The sequence below is a fragment of the Glycine soja genome, chromosome 4, assembly GCF_004193775.1.
Source record: "Glycine soja cultivar W05 chromosome 4, ASM419377v2, whole genome shotgun sequence".
NCBI classification, from domain to species: domain Eukaryota; kingdom Viridiplantae; phylum Streptophyta; class Magnoliopsida; order Fabales; family Fabaceae; genus Glycine; species Glycine soja.
Genome location: NC_041005.1, coordinates 43,407,479 through 43,434,704, shown reverse-complemented (window position 1 = coordinate 43,434,704; position 27,226 = coordinate 43,407,479). Strand labels below are relative to the sequence as shown.

The window sequence follows — 27,226 nt, the reverse complement described above, 5'->3', positions numbered from 1 at the left end:
ATGTGGCGTACTTGCGACACTCTTTCTTCATGTGTCCAAACTTCTTACAAAAGTAGCAGGTAAATTTCTCATCCTTCTTTGGTTTCTTTTGCTGAGAAGATCCTTCAGCAGCACCCTTAGTTTTCTTTCTTTTCTTATTCTGAGAGGTGGAGCTTAAATGAACACTTTCAGATCTGTCTCTCTGCAGCCTCTCTTCCTCTTGCACACCTTGAATTGCCCAAAGTGTGCAGGAAGTGAGATCAAAACTAAATGCATGAGCAGGTCTTCACCAAGCTCTAACTTAAGTGCTTTTAGTTTAGATGCCAAGTTAGACATTTCAATTATGTACTCCCTTATATTGCTTTTGTCCTTATACTTCATGGAGATGATTTTAGCCAAAAGGTTACTCATCTCCGCCTTCTCATTTTTGGAAAAGTACTGTTCAATTTCATCAATAAATTTCTTTGCATTTTCACCCTCAGAAATAGAACCCCGAAACGCTTCTGGAATAGAGCGTTTCATGATCATAATGAACATTCAATTGAAACAATCTCATTTCTCAATTTTTACCTCATTGGAGGCTTCTAGAGTGGAAGTGGGTCGTTCCGTTCTCTCAGTGCTAAATCCAAATCCATACAGCCGAGAACAATTTCTACGGCTTCTTTCTAGACCTTAAAATAGTTCACATAACAACCCAGCACAACATTAATTTATAATTGGTACTCTCAACGCAATGATCAAATATTGACAATAAATTCTGTCAAATCATAGTCTTTCTTTGGACCGACTATAATTCACATGAAAATACCTTATAATTGTCACACATTTATCATCACAGGTACAAAATTATTTGGCCAAATTGTGTCTTCCTTTGGGCTGAGCACAATTCGCATAAATAATTTTATACTAATATCTATGTAATTTTAATTAAATTAATTTACGCAATAGAGATTGCTTTGACAATATATTGTTTCAATCAACTCAATCAAAATTACCAGACAATGAAAAAGGAATAATTTGAGGGTTTTCAATTTCTGAATTTACACCAAAACATAATGGAAATCACCAATTAATACACATAATTCACAAATAAAAACAAGGAAAACAAAAATAAAATGCAAAAGCCAAATTGCATTTAACGATACGCAACAAGGATTTTCTTATGATGATATAATAAAGTCAAATATTATGTATCACATGTATGTCATGTCATGGCATGGATTCATGACATGCATAAGGAAACAAAACCAACAGTCATAAAAAAAAATAAACACGTGAACGAGAAACAAAAATGGATGACTATTCCGGAGCGAGAAAAAAAATAGTTTTTCTCATGGAATCCAAACACAAAACATGAACACGCATATGATGATTATTATATCGTGGTCGAAAAGAAAAAAATCCAAATTTACAATCATAATTATAATTGTAAAGATAAAATTCCAAAATAAAATTAGGGTTCATGTAACAAAATAATACAGGTATAACACAAACCAAATAACTTTAATTCCCAATAATCTAACAATAATAGTGGCTCTGATACCACTTGTTTGATATTTTAGGAATCTTAATAAAATATCAATAATTACCGAAAATACATTATGTTAGATTATCAAGAGGGGTGGTGAAAAAATATCTGGATCCATGATAAGCAGCGGAATTGATGAGTCTGAGGAACTATTGGTTTTGTATTCTTCCTCAACCAAATCACTATTTTCCTTTTGGGACCTTAGGTTTCTCGTCAGATGGGGAGAAGAGAATACAATTTCTTGGTGTATTGGAGACCACAACCTTACTTTAGGTTTTAACTTGTTAGAGTTTCTCATTATTTCCTAATGGGTCAAACTGGTTTCCGCTTATCAAACCCATATTAATTTATGATGATAGTCCAATAGACTCACCAAATTAGCACTACTACAAAAGTAGCTTTTTAAGACGCGAGATTTACGCCGGTTCTTAAAGAACCCCTTTAGTATAGGGCGCGGTGGCATTTTTGTAATTAGGGGGAGAAATTTTGTTTTTAAAGTCGCACATTCTAAGGAGGTTACAAATAACCACCTTAGAAGGTTACCTTAATGTAAGACAACGACGGTCCTCTGATAAGCCCGTCTTTGTTCCTCACGCGCGTGGCCCACGCTTGGAGACCTTTCCAATTAAAGCTGAACCTCGCTCTCTCCCTGAAGCTCTGCTGTGCCCTAACTCTAACCCCTCTCTCCCTGAAGCTCGTCAAACATTGACGTCTCTACCTAGGTCTCCCTCAAACCTTGCTCTCCCTCAAACCCATCTCTCCCTATCTTAAACACCATACCCCTGAAAGTTCCTCGAAACCTCGCTCTCTCGGCAACGCCCATTGTGTGCAGTGGAGCTTGTGCTGTGAGTACGTGAGAGAGCTCGTGCCTGTGACCTGTGTGGCATCTCGAAGAAGTGTAGTTATTGTGACCCGCCATGGTCTTCGCAGCTTAGGTCATCGTACCAGTAAGTTTACGAATCTCCTTAGGGTCTTTAATTTCTGCTACATATTTCCCCCATTTCCTGCATTGAACTCCTCTGTACATGCTTGATGGTTTCCTGTTCTAGACCTAGAGAGCTGACACATGAAAATAGCCTAAATACTACGAGGCCTTGGCCGAATTTTCAAACCAAATAAATGAGAATCTGGTTTAGCCCATTAGTTTTCTTCGATCCTAGCTACCATCTTAATTAATTGTAAGTTGTTAATTTGATACACTAGCATGGATCACAGAGGCACTTCATATAACTTGAAAAGATCCTGCATCAGTTTGCTCATCAATTCATCCCCCGTCATGTTGTATTCCTCACCCATCTATAATCCAGCAACATGTTAATTAATGTTCCAACAATCAAACTTTAAATTAATGTATAATTAAAATTAGAGATATACCTGAGCAATAATGGTGAGGTTGAGAGTATTTTTTCCAAGTGGCAGGATGTTGCTACTGACAATAGAAAGATGCATATTTTCAAGTAAGGTGAGTAGTTTGAGCAAGATGCCCTGTCGTTTCTCACAAAGGATTCTAATAAGTACTTCCATCTCTAACTCTAGACCTATTGCTTCGACTTGGAGTTCAGGGAGCACGTGATTTTCATTACTTGCTTTCTAATGAAATAGGAATGGTACTTTTTTTATTTTCATTACTTTTTTTAACTTATGATTATGGAATTTTGTTGTTATTTAATCTAAATATCACCCATTTTTCAGCTGCAAACAATTGTAATTGGCCCGTCGATGGAATATCTCACGTAAGCACGCGGCTTATGGGCCCCTACGGTTACGCAGCCCCTAAATACATGGCTACAGGTACCATGCAACTTGCTTTCTCTCTTTTCTCAATCAACAATTTTCTCAATTTTTAATTTCAAATCATTATATATACTTCATCGTTAACAATTCAAGTTAGTAATAAAATAAGGTTAGTACACAAGATCGATAATCATGAATACATGGGATTTGAGGATCTCTGTAAATATGGGTCATAGCACATATTGGAAGATTATTTTAGTGATTATGTGGGGAATTCAGAATTATCCAAAAACTGTATTTAAATGTCAAACCAGACATTGCAGTCAAAGACGGTTATTACATAATAACCGTCTTTGAATGTTGAACCAGATGTAACAATCAAAGACGATTAACGGTTATTATGTAATAACCGTCTTTGAATCTCGAACCAGACATTGCATTCAAAGACGGTTATTACATAATAACCGTCTTTGAATGTCAAACCAGATGTAACATTCAAAGACGATTATTATGTACTAACCGACTTTGAAGTTCGAACCAGACACTGCATTCAAAGATAGTTATTATCTAATAACCGTCTTTGAATGTCGAATCAGACACTGCATTCAAAGACGATTATTACATAATAACCGTCTTTTGAATGTCGAACCAGATGTAACAATCAAAGACAGTTATTATGTAATAACCGTCTTTGAATGTCGAATCAGACCACTGCATTCAAAGACGGTTAATAACCGTCTTTGAATGTCAAAGCAGACAGAGCATTCAAAGTCGGTTATTAGATAATAATCATCTTGGAATGTAGAACCAGACACTGCATTCAAAGACGGTTATTTGATAATAACCGTCTTTGAATTGTTCTAACTTTCAAAGACAGTTATTATAATAACCGTCGTAAAAAGTAATTGCGTTTTAAGGATGTTATATACAACGACGGTTTACAACCGTCGTTAAAAGCACTTAATAACCGTCGTAAAAAACCATTTTTCTAGTAGTGTAAATTACTTTATTAAACCCATAAATATAAATAATTAATATAAATAATAAATATAATATGTACTTCACACTAATTAATTAATTAGAAATTATAAAATTTCCAACATGTTTCGCTATCATGAACACACTTTTCTTTCATGTGTGCGGGTAAGGAACGAAGAACTTGAAATTACTTTGGTGGTTAGAATGATTGGAACTGTGGGACTGTGGGTAACTACAATTATGTTCTTGATTTGGAATTCATAAGATGTAGCGTACATTCTTGATTGGGAATTCTTAAGATGTGGCGGCATAAAAGTTGGGTTTGATCTTTTTCTAGATCTTATATATTAAATCATTCTCATTATTAGTAATTGGTATTTTTTATTGTGACTTAATCTGTCAAATAACTTGTCGGAGGGAGATATATATGAGGATTTCAAAATTTGTATGGTATGTTTAGTGAGTAACAACTTTGCTATTCCTTGCTCATTTTTTTCATGTATGCTATTCTTTATAAATTTATCAATTCATTGATATAACATTCTGCATTATTTTGATCAGGATTTTTGGCATACCAATTGGTATATTTTGGTTTTAAAATGGTTTTACTTTTATTCATGGTTTTTCCATATGGATTTGACAGGTCATTGATAAGTCCTTTTAATTATGAGAAGGAAAGTCTTTCATATGTATTTTTAATTGCTATTTGTGGTGAGCTTTTACTTTAAATAATGTATATTTCATATACCATGTTATGAGACAATGAAGAAGGTTTTTATATTAAAATGATTGATTTCATAGCAGATTACTCATCTTCTATTTGACACAAAAATGATTCCCATGAGCTTAGTTAGCTGCCAAGAAGAAACTACAACATTAACAATTGAATTATACCCTACCTTTTATTTTGGTGGTAGATATAGGTACGATATGGTAGGACTGTGGGAGGCATGGAACATGGTAAAGGAGAGTAGAGTTCTGAAACTATATTGTTGATTGACACACATGTAATGATTACAATAGTATAAAAACAAGATGAAAATGAGGTTAAAGCAGCATATTTATGCTTAACGTTTGAATGTATAGACCAATGAATGAATATGAATTCTGCTAACTATGTCAAGATATATGTTGATCCAACAATAAATTTTCTTTATCATAGTATGTATTACAAATGTGTTTTTTTTTTTTAACTTGAATAGAAGATATAAAAATAGGAAAATCGGTATACATGAACTCTAATTAACACTGCCAAACAGTTTTTGATTCTTGAGCTTTGAGGTATGACTTAAAGAACTGGTTGTTAAATATGTTTGAGCTCTGGAATCACCAAAGGTAACTCATCTGTATCTGTTCAAGACTTTGAATTTTCCATATGTCAAGTGGATATTCTCCTGTTCAACTAAGATTCAAGTAGAAATTCACGAAGAATGTTATGTTTTGTCAAATGCAATGAAGTTGAAACTACATCCTCTAATGACTTAACTGATCATTATGATAACTTTACAACTTACAAGATATGGTTTATTTGTAATATTTCATATTTTTGCTCAATAGTTGTTATTTATTTCGATAATGTTATGAGATAAAATAAGATGTGATGCATGAAAACAAGCAAAAGTTAGATGTAGGATTTGATACATCTATAAATCTATTGTTTAAATAGCCTTCATTAATAAATGATATATTGCTTTGTTCATGACTATATAAGCATGTTCAATATGTGAAAGGGAGGCTGCGTGGACTTGACAAGATTCGGTTTACTCTGGGAGTTGAAGTATTGCAACTTTTTTGCCCAAACTTGGCAGTTAGCATACCACATCGAGCTCTTATTCCTTAGTAATGATATTTTTAAATATAAAACATCGTTTCAAGCTACTGTCCATTTTAAAGCTTTATAACTGATATATTTATTTTTAAAGCCCTTTATAAGTTATTAAACCATAATATTGATTTGATATTTGATAGGAAAACCTATAAACAATAGAATTCCTAATACTCTAATTGTGCTTAGAAGTCTTAGTGATCAGACCAGTTTATAACCTCAGATCATCAAATTTGTTCTCATCTAAACAATATCATCTTACTCGTCCAAGTAATTACCAATGTTGTAATAAATTAAATTGTGCATGCACTGAAAAAGCACAGTGCATAAGCTGTTTGTGGGGGAGTGTAACAATGGAACATGTGCTTGGGTGAATATTTTGTTGGTAATTTCCTTTCTTGGTTGAATATAGCAAATATTACAATTGAACATTTTCACAGGACTAAAGAAAAACAAACATGTGCGATAAAGGAATATATATAGCATTCTAGATCTTCTATTTTTGTTTTCCCCAATAAGGTGGAGTTGTTTTCCACTGTTGAATTTTCTCATAAGTAAATTCATAAAATGAAGAAATCATGCTACTGTGTCTATATTTCTCTGTATATTAGTTTTATGTTTTTCTTCTTTTTTTTTGAAAAAGAAAAAGTTTATTAATGCATTGGAACAAAGTACAAGCACAATGAGTGCCCAAGTCTTGAAATAAAGTATAAATTTTGTTGACATTAGTTGATAGCATATGGAAGAGATCCTCAGGATTTTATGGTGGAGAAACCAATATCATTCCTACTTCCTAATCCAAATCCAATCCGTGACAAATAAAACTACAAAAAGAACTCTGCATTAGATCCATTACCATTTTAGAGCCATAAAAGTAAGAATTATAGTCATTAGCAGACAAAATGAAACCTGCATGGTAGACAACCACAAAATTGCTAGCAAACTAATTGTTTTTTTTTAATAAATACTCTTTTACAGATTTTCTAACTCAAGTGGTAAGTATACAATTTATATACATTGGAAAAATATTTTAAACTTATCAAATTAAGTATGCGTAAATTATAGTAGGCATATGCAAAGTTATTATAAATTGTAAATAAATGTTTAAATATTTTAAGAAACTTATATTTAAGAGCAAAATAATTAAAACAGTTTTAATATAAATTAAATTTCTATTTAATTTATTCAATAATAATAATTTAAAAATATCAAATCAAAAGTCAATAATACTAATAATCAATAATATCAGCATTAATATTTACTATAAAAAATAAAAATTATTTATTAACTAATGTCAACAAAATTTATATCTTATTATTATCAAAATTTTATAATTTAATTTTGTATAATTACTAATTAAATATTTAATAGTTGTTTAATTGATTATTGACCTTAAATAACCTTAAAATTTAAATTTATAAAGCTGTATATAAAATAAAACAACGGGGGATAATTCTCTTCTTTCATAAAGCCAAGTAGGAAAACTTTTACTAATTCACGGCATAAATAATTTGTTTGAACATTAATATCTAAATTATTAAGAGAAATGGATTCTGATTGTATTTACCTATATTAATTTAATATGTATAATTTTTACTTTATGTATTCTGATTATATTAGACATAACAATTATCATAAATAACTCTTCTTACTTATAAAGCCAAATGTCGGTTAAAGCACCACTTAAGGGTTAAGAGTTAAGACTTAAGACTCTTATACTTTTTAAAACGTGGAAGAAAAACGTTTTTTCATATTGTTGACTGTCCCATCCTACGCGCCTAGGTAGGATATCTCTTCATGATTAAGGAAAGTCATTTGTTGAATTGCTTAAGGTTTTCTGAAAAACAATTTTTTTATCCAATTAAAAGATTAACCAGCCCACCAAATAAAAAAGGACGCAATAGGATTCTGAGAGAGTGCAAGTAGTATCTGTTTAAGTTTTGTTTGATATGTACAGGAGAAGAAAAAAAATATAAATTATAATTAATTTATGTATTAATTAAAATTAACTTTTAGATAAGTTAATGAAAAATAATTTCTACAATTTAAATTATTCATAATTAGTTTTACTTCACGGGAAAAACTTATATTTCTTTTATATATATATATATATATATATATATATATATAATTACATTTGATTAGTTATTATATATTTAATAACTTTAAATTGGACTTTTTTTTTAAATTTATTGTTAGATTAAAAATTGATTTTACATAGATTATATATATAAAATTTTATATTAATAAAAAATTATTTACTACCTCATTTATATAAATTAAAATCATGCAATATAAATTTTTTAAAATATATTAAAATATAAATTATTTAATTATTTTTTTATTATTCAAATTTGACACATACAATTTTGGTTATATAAGTATAATTCAACTGGTTGGATCGATAATCAAATTATATATTAAGTTATGAAATAATATAATAATTATTTAAGTTATATCAATATAATTTAATTCATCTTTTATATGAGAATGATCTTTTTGTGTGAGAATGAAAATGATCTTTTAGATTGAAATTAAATATTAACATTAAGATATCTTAAATTTAAATTAAAGTTTTATTTAATCATGAAATTTCTATAAAATTTATCAAATAAAAAATTAAATATTTTAAAAATTTAATTTTCATCAAAATCATTACCATACCACTACCATCATGATTGTTGCCATGACCACTCTCATCCCTACCAATATGAGTGGCAGTCATAATGGTGGTGACAACAATAACATTGGTCATATTGGTGACAACGATTATGGTGATTATGGTTGTAGTGATAATGATGGTTGTGACGAAAATCTTAACCTAAATTAAATTTTTAAAATATTTTCATCTTAATTTTTCATTTTAATCTAACAAATAAAAATAACAATTGTTATTCACACATAAAAGGACCATTCTCTCATATAATATATCATCTATCATCTATATATATAAGTATTTGAGAACATATGTATACAAACAATATTTAAAGAATACATCAGGTTAGATGAGTCGCATACGTTAGTTATTTAAATCCCTTATTCCCACAAATAAAATAGAAAAATAAGAACAGAGAGAAGCGGTGATACGAGACAGGTCAAGAATGTAATGTTCACGTTATAATTTATAAGCCAACTAATTTGGAAGTGTGGGAACCGAATCTACGTAATTTTATGTTGTGTATGAGCATATATAATATGAATGATCCATGCTTCTTTTGTTCTGTTTATAATTAACATCTGGCACACAGCCAATTCAAGCTCTATCCAAGTATAAAAAATTAAAGTTTCCAGCGCAAGAGACAGGTGCAAAAAACTACCCATTTCGGATGACACAATGATGCTTCTTGCAACTTGTTCCTTTGTTAACATCCTTGTTGTTGCTTTCGTTGTCTCATTACCCAAATTAAGGTCATTGAAACTTACTCCATAATCCATTTTTTTTAGTAAGAATTTTCAACAAAAAAAAAGAAAGGTAAAATGAATTTTTTTTTCCATAAATTGAAATCTCCTTAATGCATCTTAACTTTATAAAAAAAAAAAACTCTCATTTATTTTATAAGAAAATTGAGATGCACAACTTAATTTTAATTTATGGAAAATTTTAATTTATTTCAACTCTTTATTTTATTTCTCTTATATATGCTTGTCGAAAAAATGATTGAAATTAAACTTTATTCTTAATTATACAATGTACACAGATGAAAAAGTATCCTTTAGGTAAGAAAAATATTTAAATACATCGTTAGCTTTTGTAAGTACAAGTAAATTTAGTTTTAATTAAAATTTAAGTTTTCATAAATTTTAAAAGGAAATTAAATAATATCTAACACTGCTAAATCCTAATGTGATATACGTCTAGCTGGATTTATATTTGTATTTACTAGAGTAATATATATTTTATAAAAAAATACTTTTTTCTTTCAAATTTGTGGGATGGTTAGAAATACAATAGAGTGTATTACAAGAATAACATAAAATAAGATAAAATAGACTAATGGGGTGATTTCTTCTTGGAAGGAAAAATACAATTAGCATGAAATATACACGTCTATATTGTAGGACACTCTGATGGTTCAACAACTTCACACGTGGTTTACATCGACAAAAGTCATCACTTTTCCATCAAACAAAACAAAGGCAAAGAATGGTGTATACATTGTTGTGTGGTACTTAAAAGCTATGAAAACTGTAAACTAATAAGCATAGGACGACCAGATCGATGGATGACAAATATGTCAAACACTAAAAGTTGGAGTCATTAACACGAGAAATGAACATTTGACAACTTTGAAAATACACCAGAAGAGAAATAAGAAAAATGAAGCAATAGAAAGTGACATACGAAAATTTATGTAATAATAAAAAAGACAAAAATATAAAATATTAGAAGCATTGATATTAAAAAGAGTATATTATCTTTCTAATCCTTGAAATTATAATGTGTTATGGCTTTAATTCCTACATTTAATGAAATTGAAAAAAAAAAACTTGAAATTGATATTGTCACCCTTAAATAAGGTACGATTAATGTGGGTTTAATTCTCATAAATAAGATTTTGAATTTGAGTCTGAATGTGAATGTAAAAAAGAACATGATTGAGAGAAAAAAAAATCTGATTAAAAATGATAAATTAGATTGATGCAAATTAATCATGACGGATACTACATAAGTAAATTAAGAATGATGATCCAGTGAGACATGAGTAATAATCCTTTCTTAATCACTCATACTTATATTGGTATCTTTTAAGTGGATAATATCCTTGAAATTTGTTTTTGTATGTATCTTCATATTCACCAGTATTGGTGGATATTTGTTAAAATATAAAATTTTAAACAAAAAGTAAACAATATAATAAAACTAAAAATAAATATTTGAAAACATATATTTATAATAAAATGATGATTATGTAACTAGGAGTGAGTAAGGATAAGTTTGGACAAGTTTATCTTGTTTCTACCTGACCCAAAATTTTGCATAATTTATTTAAATCCAAATTCAATCCAATAAGACTTATAATATATAAGAAAGACTCAACCCAATATACCAATTTTATTATCTATAGTTAAATTGTCTAGGTATTTTTATCTCGTATGATACATGTCTATGTCTGATATAATTAACCTTTATCTGATACAATTAAGAGATAGCCTTACCTATGATACAATGCATGTGAAGATTAAGGATCAAAGGATTAAGTTGTTATGCGAAAAGGATATTCCTGTGTTCTTATCGGATTCTACCTTGTTTGGCATCCTCTTCATTAGTCTTTAATGGTTCATTTGAAGAAGGCTCTCCCTCTGATCTCCTCTAGCAGTCTGAGCTCCTGCTTTGAGTGTCGAGTTCCTTAGAGTGATGAAGATATAAAGAGATTTCGATACTCAAGTCAGTAAATAAATAATTATAATTAATGTGTAATTAGAAAATATTTTAGCCGCAATGTACCCTGTAATTATAATGGTAAAATATGTCAGTTAGTGGACTAAGTGGTTGAGTGGTTATAGGCCTAACCAATACACTTTGGTAAGGTGATTTGGAGTCACAAAAATGACGACCATACAACTCTTTTGAAGATTAGAAAAATTTTGAGGGCAAAAATTCTTAAAGGAGTGGAGATTTGTAACCCTTCGCTTTTGTTTATTATCTCTTTTTATTTCATTTGTAATTTATTTTAGGAGTTCATATAGGAATTCTGAAAATTTGATAGACAATATTGTATTTTTTTTTCCAGAATAGACATTACTGTATTGAGAATTATGAATATGACTACTTTTGACATTTAATTTTTCTAGAACGAAGCTTGAAAGATGACTAAATTGCCCCTAGAAAATAAACAATAAAAAAATTAATAAAAATAGCTACTTTTTTTATAAAAAAAACCTTGAGTAATGTTTAGAATAATAAAAATTAATTATTCAGCCTTTTTTTCTGAAAATTATTTGAAATTTCTATGCAAAATTATCAAAAGTGCGTCTGTTTGATTATGTAGTATCCATAAGTGTCATTTTAATTTAGAAATAAAAATCTAGAAAAATAAACTATACAATATTTTTAGATTAGGATAAACTGGTGAAATAATTTTATTTTAAATATACTTAAGTCAACTTATAATTATACCATGGGAGACCCAATTTATCAAACCTTTATTTAACATGATTAAATATTATTTTATACTATTTATCTAATAATGTAACTTAAGTGGATAATACCAAAGATTTATAATTAAAATAAATAAGATATTTATAATCTTTATTAACGTACTACACTTTTTTTTACCATATTTAGGTTAATTCTAGTCACATTCTCTCTTCCAACCAAAGATAACAACAAATTTGGTTTTTCATCTTATTTGATGCTAAACACCACACTTCCAAATTTTCTTCATTTTGCTCAAGTTTTCTTCAATATCCCGAGGTTATTCAAGCTTTCATCAACTCATTTGTCACCTTTCATTCAAATAAACCTGCAAAACTATTTTGTTTTTGGAACTCTTGTCCTACTTTAAGTGATGCAATGAGTATAATAGAGTTTAGTTATAAGTTAACTTTTTTGTTCTTGTTTTTTCTATTCTCATGTTTAAAAAAGAAAAACGCCTCTACTCACCCTCATATTCACTTTAATTTAAATATTGTACTCTCAAGAGAACGATGGGCTTCATTCTCGTAACTCTAAACATTTATCTTCTATATCCTTTTATGCTTTTAAATTAATATCAATTAAATAGTTTAACAACCTATAACTATAACTGAATATCAAAAACTAATTTTATATATATATATATATATATATATATATATATATTCAAAATTCAAATGTGCTCATGTTTTAAATATTATTTAAATAGTTTAACTTAATTGTCTCTTTCAATCTATTATTTTCAACATCATTAATTTTAACTTAAATTTAATATTTCTTTTAAAAAAATTATCTATAACAATATATCATAACAATTCTTTTTACCATAAATATTATTTTTGACTGAAAATTTTATCATAAATATAAAATATAATTTATACGTTAAAATATATGTATTACAGATTTTAATTATAATATAACTTATATATTTAGAAATATTTCTTTATTATAAATTATAAATTATAAATTTTAGTTATGTAAAATAAACATTTATTATGTGTCATATGAAAGATAAAATATGAGCAATATCTATTTACATAATAATTTTTTTATACTAATATAATAGATAATTAATATATATATATATATATATATATATATATATATATATATATATATGATAACTAATACTTGATAATTTGTGGTATTGTTGTAAAGATACTCTAACACTCTACTTGGTCACACATAGGTTAGAGCATGTATCTAAGTATGTTGGATTATAGTTAGTTCACCTTAACCTTGAAGATCCTTTTTATATAAGTAAAATTGAATAATAATATTTTAATTTCTTTTATAAAATAATATAAATAAATAAAAATATGATTCTATCTTATATTTTCCATGATAATAAATAACTTTTTATTTTAAGACATATCTTTATTTCTTTATAAAAATGAAATTTTTCTTATTTTAATTAAATCTATCAAATTCTTTAAATTCCATATCCTAAGATACTTTCATCCATTAGGTTAGATATTAAGGAAAATCAATTATGATTTTAAAGAATACGCATGTTTTGATAAATAAATGAAAATATTATTTTATCTATTTATGTATTTTACAAATAAAGTTAAGAAATGACATTTCATTAATGTCATTTTATATATATATATAATTGTCATTATTTATATTTTTAGTACAATGTAACACTGAAAAATTATTAGTTAATATATCATCTTACAATGACATAGAGAATTATTAGTTAATGTATATCATCTCTTACAATGACGTAGTCGACCAATCATATCAATTAGGACATAGTCCCTCTTACTTCGTTATCCTTTTTATTTATTAATCTTACTTCATCATTTTTACACTGGTATTAAAGAAAGAAAATGATAAAACACATTAACATATTTTCCTGAAATAATTTAGAAAACTAAAGTTATTTTATTTTGTCAGCCTTATAATTTTGTTTAATTTTTAATTATTCAGTACGTGTCTGTAAACACACTATAAAAAAACTAAATATATTCGATTAAACATTTTAAACTAAATATTTTCAGACAACTTATAAAACAAATTCCAATTTCAGTTTCTAGTCACATGTAATGATCTTATTTATTTCATCAACAAACCCAAAAAACAAAAAAAAAAAACCAATTTAGTAGTACAGAAGATTTGGTCTGATATGCCAGATAACTCGTTAAAGCAAAAGAATCCGTTAGCAACGAAGTTTAATGCTGCAGAGTGGGTCCACCCCTGGGCCACTTGAACGAAATTTCAGTACTTCCACTATTATTATCATCATTTTCCCCTATTTTTTTTCCTTTTCAAATTTTCAAACAACCCGTTGCCGTTTCTCTTCATTATTTTATTATTCCACAAATTCGGTCACGTCCTCCTTCTCTCTCACCCGGTGCCTGTGCCTGTTCTCTTCTCCATAACTCTGGTGCGAGAGAATCTTCACCAAAAAAAACCTCGGAGATGATGAAGCGAAAGCTAGAAACGTTGGTGTGGCTAACACGAAAACGATCGATTCAGTTTCTAATCGGTGTTTTTTTCCTCTACCTCGTACTTGTCACACTCGAACTCCCGTTTGTTTTCAGAACCGACTTCGCAACCGTGACCACCACGCGCTCCCCGAGGCTCCTAAGTGAAGAGGATTCGCTACGAAAGGACTCCCCGGCGCGTCCTTTGAAAACGGTTTCCAACGCTGACTCGCCGAGTCAACTCGCGCGCCGCCGCAGCAGCGTCGTTTCCGCGTTGGTCCTAAACGACGCCGCGTTCGGCTCCCACGTAAACAACGGGTCGTCGGAGCTCTACAAGCAAGTGAAGCACGCGCGCGAGGTTGGGCGGAGTCTCTGGGAAGACCTCGAATCTGGAAAGCCGCTAACCCGAACCGTTGCCGCTCGGGCGGCCAAGAACCGGTCCGGTTCGTGTCCCGGTTCGGTCTCGCTTTCCGGTCCGGAAGTTGTTGACGTCTCGGGCGTCGTGCCGTTGCCGTGTGGGCTCACGTTGGGGTCCCACATAACGGTCGTTGGGAAGCCGTTGGAGGCTAGGCCGGATTTCGAGCCGAAGATAACGGTGGTGACGGAGGATGAGCCCGTGATGGTGTCGCAGTTCGTGGTGGAGTTGCAGGGGCTGAAAACTGTTGATGGTGAAGAGCCTCCTAGGGTTTTTCACTTCAACCCTAGGTTGAAGGGGGATTGGGGTGGAAAACCTGTTATCGAACTAAACACGTGTTACCGCATGCAGTGGGGTTCTGCTCTTAGATGTGACGGTTGGAAATCTAAGGCCGATGAAGATACCGGTGAATTTCGGAACTGAAGATCTTTTAGAAGCTTGGTTAAATTTGAAAATTCTTAAATTAGGAAATGTTTTATGATGTGGATGGTATACTAGTAACTTTGATGTGTTCAATTAGGTTTTTATTGATTTTTTTCCTTATTTGGATTGATGAATTTAATTAGAATAGTTAACGTTCTTTACAAGCTCATCCAATCATCCAATCATAGTAAGTTATTTGATTTTTATTATAATTATAATTGGAGTCATCTCAATGATGATTTCTGATGGACTGATGGTGAACATTTGAAATGTGTGACATTCCAATTTTTGTTGAATTTTGGTGGATTTTTTTTTAAAAAAAGTGTTTCTTTTTTCTTCTCATCTTTGGATTGATGACTGTGTGAGATAAGAAATATGTGATATTCCAACTTGTGTGATGAGGTTACTTGTGTTTGGTTGTGGCTTGTGATTGATTGCATTGAGTTGAGTTATTGCTTGCATTATATGCAGTTGATAGTATGGCAAAGTGTGAGAAGTGGATTCGGGATGATGAAGATCATTTGGAGGGATCTAAGGCGACGTGGTGGTTGAGTAGACTGATAGGGCACACGAAGAAAGTAACCATTGACTGGCCATTCCCGTTTTCTGAGGGGAAGCTGTTTGTTCTTTCTATTAGTGCTGGGTTGGAGGGGTATCATGTTTCTGTGGATGGGAGGCATGTGACCTCTTTTCCTTATCGCGCTGTGAGTGATATATCATACCCCTTTAAGTTGTTAACCTGGACTTGTGAAGATTGATTTGTATGGTCGCTTGATTTTGCCTTTTTGATTTTGGCAGGGTTTTACCCTTGAGGATGCCACCGGGCTTTCGTTGACAGGAGACATTGATGTCCACTCTGTATTTGCGGCGTCTTTGCCTTCATCGCATCCCAGTTTTGCCCCGCAGCGGCATCTTGAATTTTCCACCAGGTGGCGTGCTCAGCCACTTCATGACTCTGGCATCGAATTGTTCATTGGTGTCCTCTCTGCTGGAAACCATTTTGCTGAGCGGATGGCTGTGAGGAAATCATGGATGCAGCATAGGCTCATCAAATCTGGAGTAGTGGTTGCTCGTTTCTTTGTGGCACTGGTAACAGTTATTACTTCACAGATTTTTTGTATTTAGAGTTAAGATCTTATTTCTGATATTCAGTTGGGGTTTCTTACTATTTGATTGAAATCTTGGCAGCATGCAAGACAAGAAATTAATGCAGAGTTGAAGAAGGAAGCAGAATTTTTTGGTGATATTGTTATAGTGCCGTATTTGGATAACTATGATCTTGTTGTGTTGAAAACAGTGGCCATATGTGAATATGGGGTGAGATAAGATATTGATTACTAAAAAAAGAATTGTGAAATACAAATTCTTCAGTGATATATAAGATTTGCTTCTTATTGTTCATAGGTACATACGGTTTCTGCTAAGTATGTCATGAAAGGTGATGATGACACTTTTGTTAGAGTGGATGCCGTTATCGATGAAGCAAGGAAGGTTCCAGATGGTACAAGCTTTTATATTGGGAATATAAATTACTACCACAAACCCTTGCGCTATGGGAAATGGGCAGTGACATATGAAGTAAGTAATCGGCACCCATTGCAATGCTTCTGTTTAGAATTAAGGATTGAGAGTACTCTGGAGAACATTGTAATTTTGTTTTTATTAATGTCAATTAACAAAATGTCTATATTTTGATATAAAAAATGCCTGAATTGCCTGTTTTCTTCTTAGCTTCTACTTCCCATTTTGTCGTGCATTCAACCATTCTGTCCTCTCCTTTTATAGTTAGCTACTTAGCTCCAAGTAGCAGTTGCACCCTTGAATTTATGGACTGTATACCATGGTCCTTAAGTGTGTTTTGCCATATTGTGATTGATTTAACTAGGCCCCATACTTTCATACTGTGACCACATTAAACTTGTATTGATTGTTGTTGATGTTACCTTTTTTTCCCCGCAGGAGTGGCCAGAAGAGGATTACCCACCCTATGCTAATGGACCTGGTTATATTTTGTCATCAGATATCGCACGCTATATTGTATCTGAATTCGAAATGCATAAATTAAGGGTTAGAAACATTTTATATTGCACTTTTTTCTCTGTTCTTCCATAGGGGCAGGACCTGAATTCCTTCCGTTTGAAATTCTGTTTTGGCTGAATGTTTCTTGATTTCTTCTTGATGCAGTTGTTCAAGATGGAAGATGTGAGTATGGGAATGTGGGTGGAGCAATTCAACAGCTCAAAACCAGTACACTACTCGCATAGCTTGAAGTTCTGCCAATTTGGTTGCATAGAAGACTATTACACTGCCCATTACCAATCGCCGAGGCAGATGATGTGCCTGTGGGATAAACTGCAAAGGTATTCAAGGCCTCAATGCTGCAACATGAGATGACAAAGAAAACATAGGTTCTGATCTTTTGATTCCAGTTAAAGAGGGACAGAGAAAACAAGTTTTGCAGTGAAGCCATACCATCGAATATTGTATATAACTGGAGCTTGGTTAGTTAAACGTCGCCCTGTATAAAAATGGCCTTTTTTATTTTTTTAAATCTCTATTTATTATTGTTTTTCTGGTTCTTTTTTTGTACCCCTTTTTCGGCGTTCTTAATTCTTTTGGCCCGGCATTGGAAGATGACAAGGGGAAAGTGGGAGGGGAATATATTGATGCAGATGCAAGTTCTGTATAATAATTTGAGGGATAGCATTCGATATCCATAGAAAATATAGATTTATTTATTACACCAAGCTGGTGCTTTTTGCCTTTTCCCTAATTCCATGTTTCCAACTTTCTTCCATTTCACCATCATTTTGACCTGGTTCTGCTTTATTGAGTAAAATCCCACCAAGGTGAAGGTTTATTTATTTTTCTTCTACAGTAACAGAATACTACTATTAAACAACGCTTGGTCAACTCTTTTGGAGTAATGATGATGATAGCTGCTAGGTCTTATTCGTGAATTATTTGATTTTATTTAAATAACTCAAGTTCAGATTGTAATTACATAAATTTTATGATATTATATCACATGTTTAACATATATTTTTTATTTGTAGATCATTATATTATATTAAAATGTTTTATTAAATATTAAATTGATAAAATTAAAAATAATTTGAGGAAAAATTTTACAAAATAAAAAAAGTCAATTTATAATTTAAGTTGGGATGTAAGTGAGCTGAGTAAGATATAATATTGAAAATTTAAGTTTGACTTGTGGGAAAAAAAATTGATAATTTAAGGTTGATTTATTTATTTAGATGAGTCTAATTAAAAGTCTGTTTGGGCTATTCTTTAGAATAATTAAAACTTGAGTTTGACTCTTTTATTTTATTTATAATTTTTTTTATTTTGTGATTTTTTTTCTTAAACCTTTTTTTTCTTTATCAATTTAGTATTTAATAGAATATTTAATATTAGATAATAATCTATAAATGCAAATATCTGGTAAATATGTATTATGATATTGTAGAGGGTATATAATTTTAATTTTTATACATGTGTGTAACGTAAACAAAGTTTTTACGAGTTATTGATAATTCATAAATAGCTAATTTATTTACACCCGGAGATAATTCACAAGCTTAAATTTCTAGTTCTCAATTCGGCTCCTCTCGGTTACACACCTAATTACAATACCTAAAAAGGTTTAATTTCTTTTGTTGTTGAATTGACTACTTTAATTTCGTCTCAACTACCCTATATAGTTGCAATTCCTATAATCGAAGCTGCTATCTGTCCCTGTTAAATCTTGTGATTAATACTATAGTATTATACTAATTTTCTCTAATTATTTAAATTTCTTAAATTGAAGACACGGCGAGATCTTTCTTCTTTCACGAAGTTTACGATCAAAGGTCGCATTCGCTCTTTCGAACAGACACGGTCCACCCTTTTGAAAGTGTGGGGGAGAAAAGTTAGTGCGAATAAATTTTGTGAATTTCTAGTCAAAAGAGAAATGGTGAGTCCTCTGATAGCAGTCTCAACCAATGATAATTAAACTCAATAATTAATGAGTACTTACATAAATTATTTATATTAAAAAGGAATTTCATCGAGTTTAACCTTGATGTCTACGAGTAAAATTTGTGGACATGAATGATGGTGACACATCGTGGTGAGCACTCTAGTCTTAGTCGTGAGTTAATCATTTCTCTTCATTGTTTAGTGCAATGATTATGGTTCATTGTAATTCACTTGGCCAAAGAAGTTGGGAGTTAGGATTTAATTTTGAAAATAGACTTTTATTTGGAAACTAGCGTGTTAAGTTGGAAATTAGAATTATTATTTTGATTAGACCTTATTGATTTGTATTTAGAAATTGTTCTTGATGATTTATTTGCAATGTCTTATCACGTTGACGTTAAAATACAAATTGGGGAAACCTTGAAAATGGAATCTGTGTCTATAATGGGGTGTGTTTAATTTAAAGATTGGATGAATATGGGCTCTTATAATGGATCACCAAGAGCAGTAAAGGTATCAAGAAAATTCATATTAACGAAAGTATAGGTGCTACTGTTTGTAAGAACAGATGTCGATGGGAAATTAATACTACTCTAACATGCCATAATGTTGTATTTTAAAGGTATTTTAAAAGGCAAGAATTCTCATATTGCCTAGACATGTTTCTGTTGTTTGTATATCAACTTGTGATTAAAGCTTTTAAAGTGACCAGTAGTTTGGGTGGATGAGATTGGGTCTCATGGGTCTTTCGCAATGAAATCCGCTGACTCAGTTTTACATTGCTCTCAACCCTTCTCTTTTTTCTAAATTTTCGACTCGTGGGTTTATTCTTGACTTGCTAGTTTTATTTATTGTCTTAGCCATTGATCCAGAAGTTTTTGTTGTATCTCGAGGGACTTGCAGGGACATTTAATATGACACCATGAAAAATATCAATTGCTAACAAATTTTCAACACCTCACATACAAAGGTTCATTACTAATCTGTCTTATAAAAATAATGATGGAGCTTTATGGGTTTATCTTAAAGAGCTTCCAATAGAGATTTTTAAGAGACGGGTATTGTTTCTCTCAACTCTAATCACTTTTGTCATGCTTTTGCCCCTTATGGGTGTGAGGAGTTATTGAGTTTTGAAACAATGGGGGAAAAGAATTGAAAGAATGAGAGGAAGAAAAATATGGAGATGGCATGGAAAAGAGAGGACTACATGTGTTAATATCCAAATTTTGCTACAATTCAGTTGAGGATTTAACAGAATGACTACTAATTAAGGTAAAATTCGGTTAACTTTTATGTTAGATGAATGAGGTGAATGTTACTTTGGTTGAATATGGAATTGAAGACTTCTCAATATTAGCTAAATAAGAAGGTTAGCCGAATGTCAGAATTTAGCTAATATTAATGTTAGTTGAATAAGAAAAAGGTCAATTTAGTTGATTGCGCAACCAATTAATCTTCAATATTTGTTGAACATGAAGGTTAGCTGAACATGAATAAGGTCAATACTATTATCTACAATGTTGATTGAATTGACAGAATTCGACTAATTTTAAGGTTAATTGGATGAGTAAAAGATCAAATTGGCTACATTCAATATTAGCTGACTCGGAGATTAATCTAACTTCAGTGTTAGTTGAACATGGATAAAGTCATTTTGGCTACTTACAATGTTAGTCAAATGATAGATTTTGCCTAACTTTAAGCATAAAAAAATTAGTTGAATTAAGTTAGATTTAATTTAACAAAGAAAGATGATATTTTTCACGATTTTTTAATATTCAAATGGCTTGTAGCGATTAAAACTAATCAATGATAGTGCTCTTTAAATAGGAAGCAATTGTCATCTTTTCTAACGTTTGAAATAACTTATCAATTGACTTGTGTACAAAGGAGAACGTCCTTAGATTTTAAGAGCAGTGACTAGAAGTTTTCAGAGGATAAATCTACCTCGGAATTGGTTAGCTGAAATGTTAGCCAAAACCAACTAACTGTTGCTTGCCAAAATCAACCATTGTTTGTCGAATTCAACTACTAGAATTAGCCGAATCAATGCAAAACTAGCTAAACGACCCCCAAACCTAGTTGTATAACTCCCAAACCATGTTCTAGGAAGTTATCAATTGGAAAAACGTGGTCTAGTAGATGATTTGATTTTGTAGCCTATAAATAGGTCTTATACTTCAAATTTTACACACACATACTTCAAATTTTACACACACAATCAATCTAAAACACAAGCCTGTTTTATCTTACACTTATTTTATCACTTTTCTTTTACCATTTCTGTCATTTATTGCTTTCATTTAAAGTTTTCCTTTACAACCTTTCCTTTATCACTTTCCTTTATAGCCTTTCAACCTTTGTCTTTCACGTAAAATCCTATCTCTTCACTTCTTCATTCTCTTACACCAGGTGCTTTATGGAGTTGCTTGAAAACCCATAATCAAGAAGCAGATTCCCCTTCTTAACACAAATCGTTTGATTATTTTGAGATCTTTTCGAGATATGACTAGCTGAAACGTATTTCGGCTGACTTTGAATTTTTACGCAACAACAACATGAAAGGTAGAGGGAGGGGCTTGTTTTATTTTATTTTCATTTTAGTAAAATTGTGTGCTTCATTCAATCACGATTAAGGTGTTTAAGGACATTATGCCTCATGTACAAATCATAGGTTGTGTATCAATCATATGTATAATCAATGTTTTAATAAATGGTTTGCAACAAAAGCTGAGTTTATGGGAGAGAATTTGTGTTCAATTTTCACAAAATATATTCTTGGGAAAGGTCAATGAGCTTTAAGTGTAACTAAGTCTCAAATCGAAACTTATGTAGATACTAGATGTCCCACCGAAAAGCTAAAGCTCTTAATTTCCGTGGTTATAAAAAGAAAATTATTCGCATGTACAATTTTGACCATAATATTAAAGTTTTGAGTTTTTGTGACCATAATTTAATTGCATCGTCATATTTATTAATAATTTTTCATAATATAAGAATCATGATAAAACTTTGATTAACAATGCAATTTAAAACCTTATGTATAATATTAAAATATCTTGTCATATCATTACGTTATAATAATCATATCAGGTCAATATTAATTTCATAACGTTTTTTTTTTAAAGGAATCTCATAACCTTTAATCTCTATGCTTTTCTTTTCCTCCCTTTATATGCCTAATATCTCACAATTTCAATATATAACATTTAAAACTTGACACGGAATGTTACAATAGCATTCAGAGAGTCAACACAATTGTCACACTAATGAGATTAAGAAAATTGATGAAAATACATTTGATTGGTTAAAGTAGATTTAATCAAAACTTTATGGTTCACAGATAGAATTTGAATTTAATCCTTGATAAAAATAATTATTAATTAGATTTTATTTATTTTTTTATCGAATTTCAAATTAATCAATATTTTTTTTCTTAATGAATCCGAAGATTAAGAAAAAAAAAAAAAAAAAAAACCTTAATGCATGTCATAGTTAGGGAATCCGTTGTATTATGATACATAATACTCTGTTATGATAAATGCTTTCTGTGTTGGTACATGGTTTGGTTATTATTTTGGTAAATTTGGTATATTTAGTGCAATGTAGGGTACCATTTGGTTTATGCGCTGGTGTGGTTTGGGTGTGGTCACCAGATCTGATTTAGTGCATGTTTGACTTTGAAATTTCTGGTCTATTTAGTGTGCATTTCTAGTTGGTGGTTTGCTACCAGTTTAGTTTGGTGTGCATAATGAATCCGCTTTAGATTTTGGTGGAAGTCTAGTTTTATTATTTTATTTAGAGCAATAGAAATGCATTTCCTAAGGATCTGGTAAGTTGCTGTCTTTGGTGGACTGCAAACGGTTTTGCAAGTTTGCTTGTGAAGGGTCTTTTGATTGGTTATGGCAATGGTGAAATGCATTTCTGGTATGTCAAATGTGAAACTGTATTGACATTAAGTAGTGAGTTTGGCTTGCCTTTTCTTCTTTAGACTTAAGGTAGAACATGAATTCTTTGTCCAATAACTTCAAGAAAAAAAAAAAAGAAAAAGGAAAAATAATCTACAATTGATCCACATATATTGTTATAGTGCTATCCATTTTCAGGGTTTTTTTTAAGGAAAAGGGGTTTTTTTTCTTCGTTTTTTTTATATGAGGGTTGTTCTTGAATTAATTATTGAAAGAGGATAAGTCGTAACAGGTGTTATGACTTCTGAATTAGAAGTCGTAATACCTGGTATGACTTTAATTTTTTTTAACTAAAATCCTAAAATGATTTATGGTTTCAATGTAAATTTTTTTTTACTTCAAAGTCATAACTATTTTTTTTTACTTTTATGACTTTGAACTCGTAAAAGTTTTTTTTTATGGTATTAGTGTATTACAACTTTAAAATCGTAATACCTTTTTATTTTTTTAATTATTACAAATTTATTTTTTGACGCATTTTTTTTTATTTTTTTTTGTTTTCAATTTTTTGAAAATTGTAAAAAAATTATTTATTTAGTTATTAAATAAATAATTTTAATTTTACTTGTTATTAGTTTATTTAATATGTTATATATTTTATTATTTAAAATATATTATATCTTTTTAATATTATTTTATTTAAATATTTTTGTTTATTTAAAATTTAGATAATCTATTATTAAAAATAGATACTAAAATTAAAATGAGATATTAAAATTTTAAAACACTTTAATTTAAAAATCAAAGATATTTATATGAAAATTACATGTTTATTTTTTTTAAAAAAAATAATGAGATGATGTCTCACAACGAGTTTTTCTAAATATCCGTTCAGGTCTCTCATCTTGTTGGAGTGAATTTGCATGTATTTGTTATCCTCTTGTTCTACGACTTCTACCTTCTCTTGTTCTAGGATGATCACATGTAATTGTGTGTTGTTGTTGAGGAACATGATCACCATCGTTGTCGTCATTATCATCATTATTGTTGGTATTGTTGTAATCGTCATCATCCTCCTCATCTTTATCACCCATGTCACGCATTTGAATAGGCAATGACGGACGATAACAAGAGCTCAATGATGGTAGATTATATGCAGATGGTGGAGTGTTGAAAGTGGTGTCAAACCTTTGTGAAGGTTCATCAAAAACATTTGAAGTAGAAGGAACTTGAAATGAGTATTGAGGCATATATGATGAGAACCCTAATGGTTGAAAACTTCGTTGACATCCTTGAGATGCATATCCAGAGAAGGCCGCTGATTGATATTGTGCTTGTGATAGATGATGTTGTGACATATATTTAGGAACATGTACTAGAGGTACACTAGGTTCAATATGTGATTGATGTTGGTGATGACCAGGATAATATACTGTGAATTAAGATTTACAAAGTTAGAAATAATAATGAATAATAATATCAATAATTTTTTAATGTGATGAAAGTGTCCCTCACACGATAGTGATTGATGTTGGTGATGGCCAGGATTAAACTTACAACCTCAGTAGATAATGTCCCCTCATGCGATATATATTGTCTAGTTTGACGAATATATCATTGCATGTATTCTAAATTTTCATGCAAAAGACCTTGGTCTATTTCACCGTGAAAAATATAATCATTCTAATGATTTCATTTGGCAATCCGGTGATGATGATAGTTAGGCAAAAAATATTTGTTATCCCTCTCATATATATGTCATGGAGTTTATCTGGGTTTGATGGTTCATTTGGAATAATTTGTCGCAGTCCAAATTGTCTCGTGACCCTATCTATTGGATGTCATTCCACAATTGCAAAACATATGAGAGACTTTTTCTTGAACAATCATTGATACCTCAACATCATTAATTAATGACATTATTTCTTGTGTGTTATAAGGAGTCCACAAGAACTGCGAGACATACATTATTATTGTCACATATTTAAGTTTGAATTGGAAACAAAAAAAAATACTTAACTCATCAAAATTAAGAAATGAACCTCATTCTTATGAAGTTTATCAAATATGACGTGTATCAATCTGACTGAATTGGTGGGAATGTTTGTATGGGTTGTTGGACGAGACCACCTTTGTGCAAGAGGAAATCCAAGTCCTTCTTGTACTTCTTCCATAGATAGGTGATCTATCTTTGGGGCAATAAATTTAATGCGGTCTCACACCCATGACTGTAGCAGCAACAAACATCCACCGATTTTCGTTTGGTCAAGCTTCACATCCCGATCAAGAGCTCGGAAAAGGGATGCTAATACTGCTGCACTCCTACTGTAATGACTTGCCTCAGTCAAATTTGATAATAAAATGAGATACATAAAATGAACTCTTGCACCTGATGTATCTGGCATCAAACAGTCGCCTATCAGCATCATGATATGAGCTATAGCATGTTTTGCAATGACAACATCAGCAGCATTAACTGGAAGTTGCTGAAAATTTTGCTGCAACCAACTTAGATAAATCATTTTACCCTTTACATACTTACCAGGTGGAGTGTCCCTTAGTAATGCTTGACAAGCAACACGTACATCACCGGTGATGATACTAGTTATCAACAATCCATCAATCCTCAGGCCCAACTGTAGGGTCACATCTTGTAAAGTTATGGTTGACTCTTCATGTGAAAAATGAAATGTGAGACTCGGTTCTCCAACGTTCAACCAATGCACTAACGAAATGTTGGTTAATATCAATTTTTCTGACATTTATAACAAGATCGAAACCAGCTAAAGTGATTAGGTTTTTTTACATGATTATCTATCTGATCCAAATGAGTAAAAGCCCAAACATAATTTAGCATTAGATACACAAAATTAGGGACTTTTACCAAAAAAATGTATTTTTATTAGTTTTTTTGCAATTTTTCCTGGTTCGGTGTTTTATTTATTTAACGATAGATACACTAAATTATTTACATTTTCACTAATAAGTTACTTTTGTATTTTTTGACAGTTGGCTAGCGAAGAACCCATAATAAGAGATAATGTTATTGACTTCAATGACAACGAAGAATAACATGATTTTCATGAACATGGAGAACCAAGCAATCAAATTAAGTCATCTTCAAATTTTGAAACTATTAGTAGCCAACTTTCAGAAAATCAAGAGTAATCAAATCCTTATTAGAACAGAGGGGGTGCTAGTACAAATGACCTTTACGAAAGCTTGACATTTGAATCAAAACAAGAAGTTGTGAATGTTATTAACCAATTTCATTTTATGCATTCATTTAATTTTAATGTGGTTGAGAAGAAGAGTGACAATTACGTTATCATGTGTAGTCAATATGGTAATGGATGTTATTGGAGGGTGAGAGTATCGTTCAATAAAATACACAAGAGGTGAGAGTTGAAGAAATTAAATGGTACTCACACTTGCACAAATCTTTCATATCACAAGATCATGTTAGGTTAGGTTCATTTGTGATTGCTTATAATATTGTTCATTTAGTGAAAACAAATCCTAGTATCGAAATAAAAACCTTGATTGCAAAAATGCTATAACAGTTTGGTTATATTGTTTCATACAAAAAAGCATGGACAGCTAAACAAAAAGCCCTTGAAATGACATTTGGAAGCTGGGAACAATCATATAGTTATCTGCCTATATGGTTGATAGTTGGGCAACACTTTGTACTTGGTACAATAGTAAAACATAAAACTTCATCTTCAATGGAGGATGGTGAGGATAAGTCTCCTAGGGTGATTCTTAATCATGTATTTTGGGCGTTTAACCCATGCATTGAAGGTTTTAAATATTGCAAGCCAATTGTGTAAGTAAATGAGACATTTTTAACTGGAAAATATTGTGGTACTTTGTTGATTGCCATCGGACAAGATGGTAGT

General features: G+C 30.9%; 1 protein-coding gene across 1 annotated transcript; it reads left to right on the top strand.

The window, feature by feature from the left end:
* Positions 1–14,457: 14,457 nt before the first annotated feature.
* LOC114409771 (hydroxyproline O-galactosyltransferase GALT6-like) lies at positions 14,458–18,252 on the top strand. The gene is made up of 7 exons (XM_028373355.1): positions 14,458–15,433; positions 15,922–16,154; positions 16,249–16,539; positions 16,639–16,767; positions 16,855–17,028; positions 17,410–17,517; positions 17,635–18,252. The coding sequence occupies exons 1-7, from the start codon at positions 14,608–14,610 to the stop codon at positions 17,842–17,844; spliced, it is 1,971 nt and encodes a 656-aa protein (XP_028229156.1). The 5' UTR covers positions 14,458–14,607; the 3' UTR covers positions 17,845–18,252.
* Positions 18,253–27,226: the final 8,974 nt, after the last annotated feature.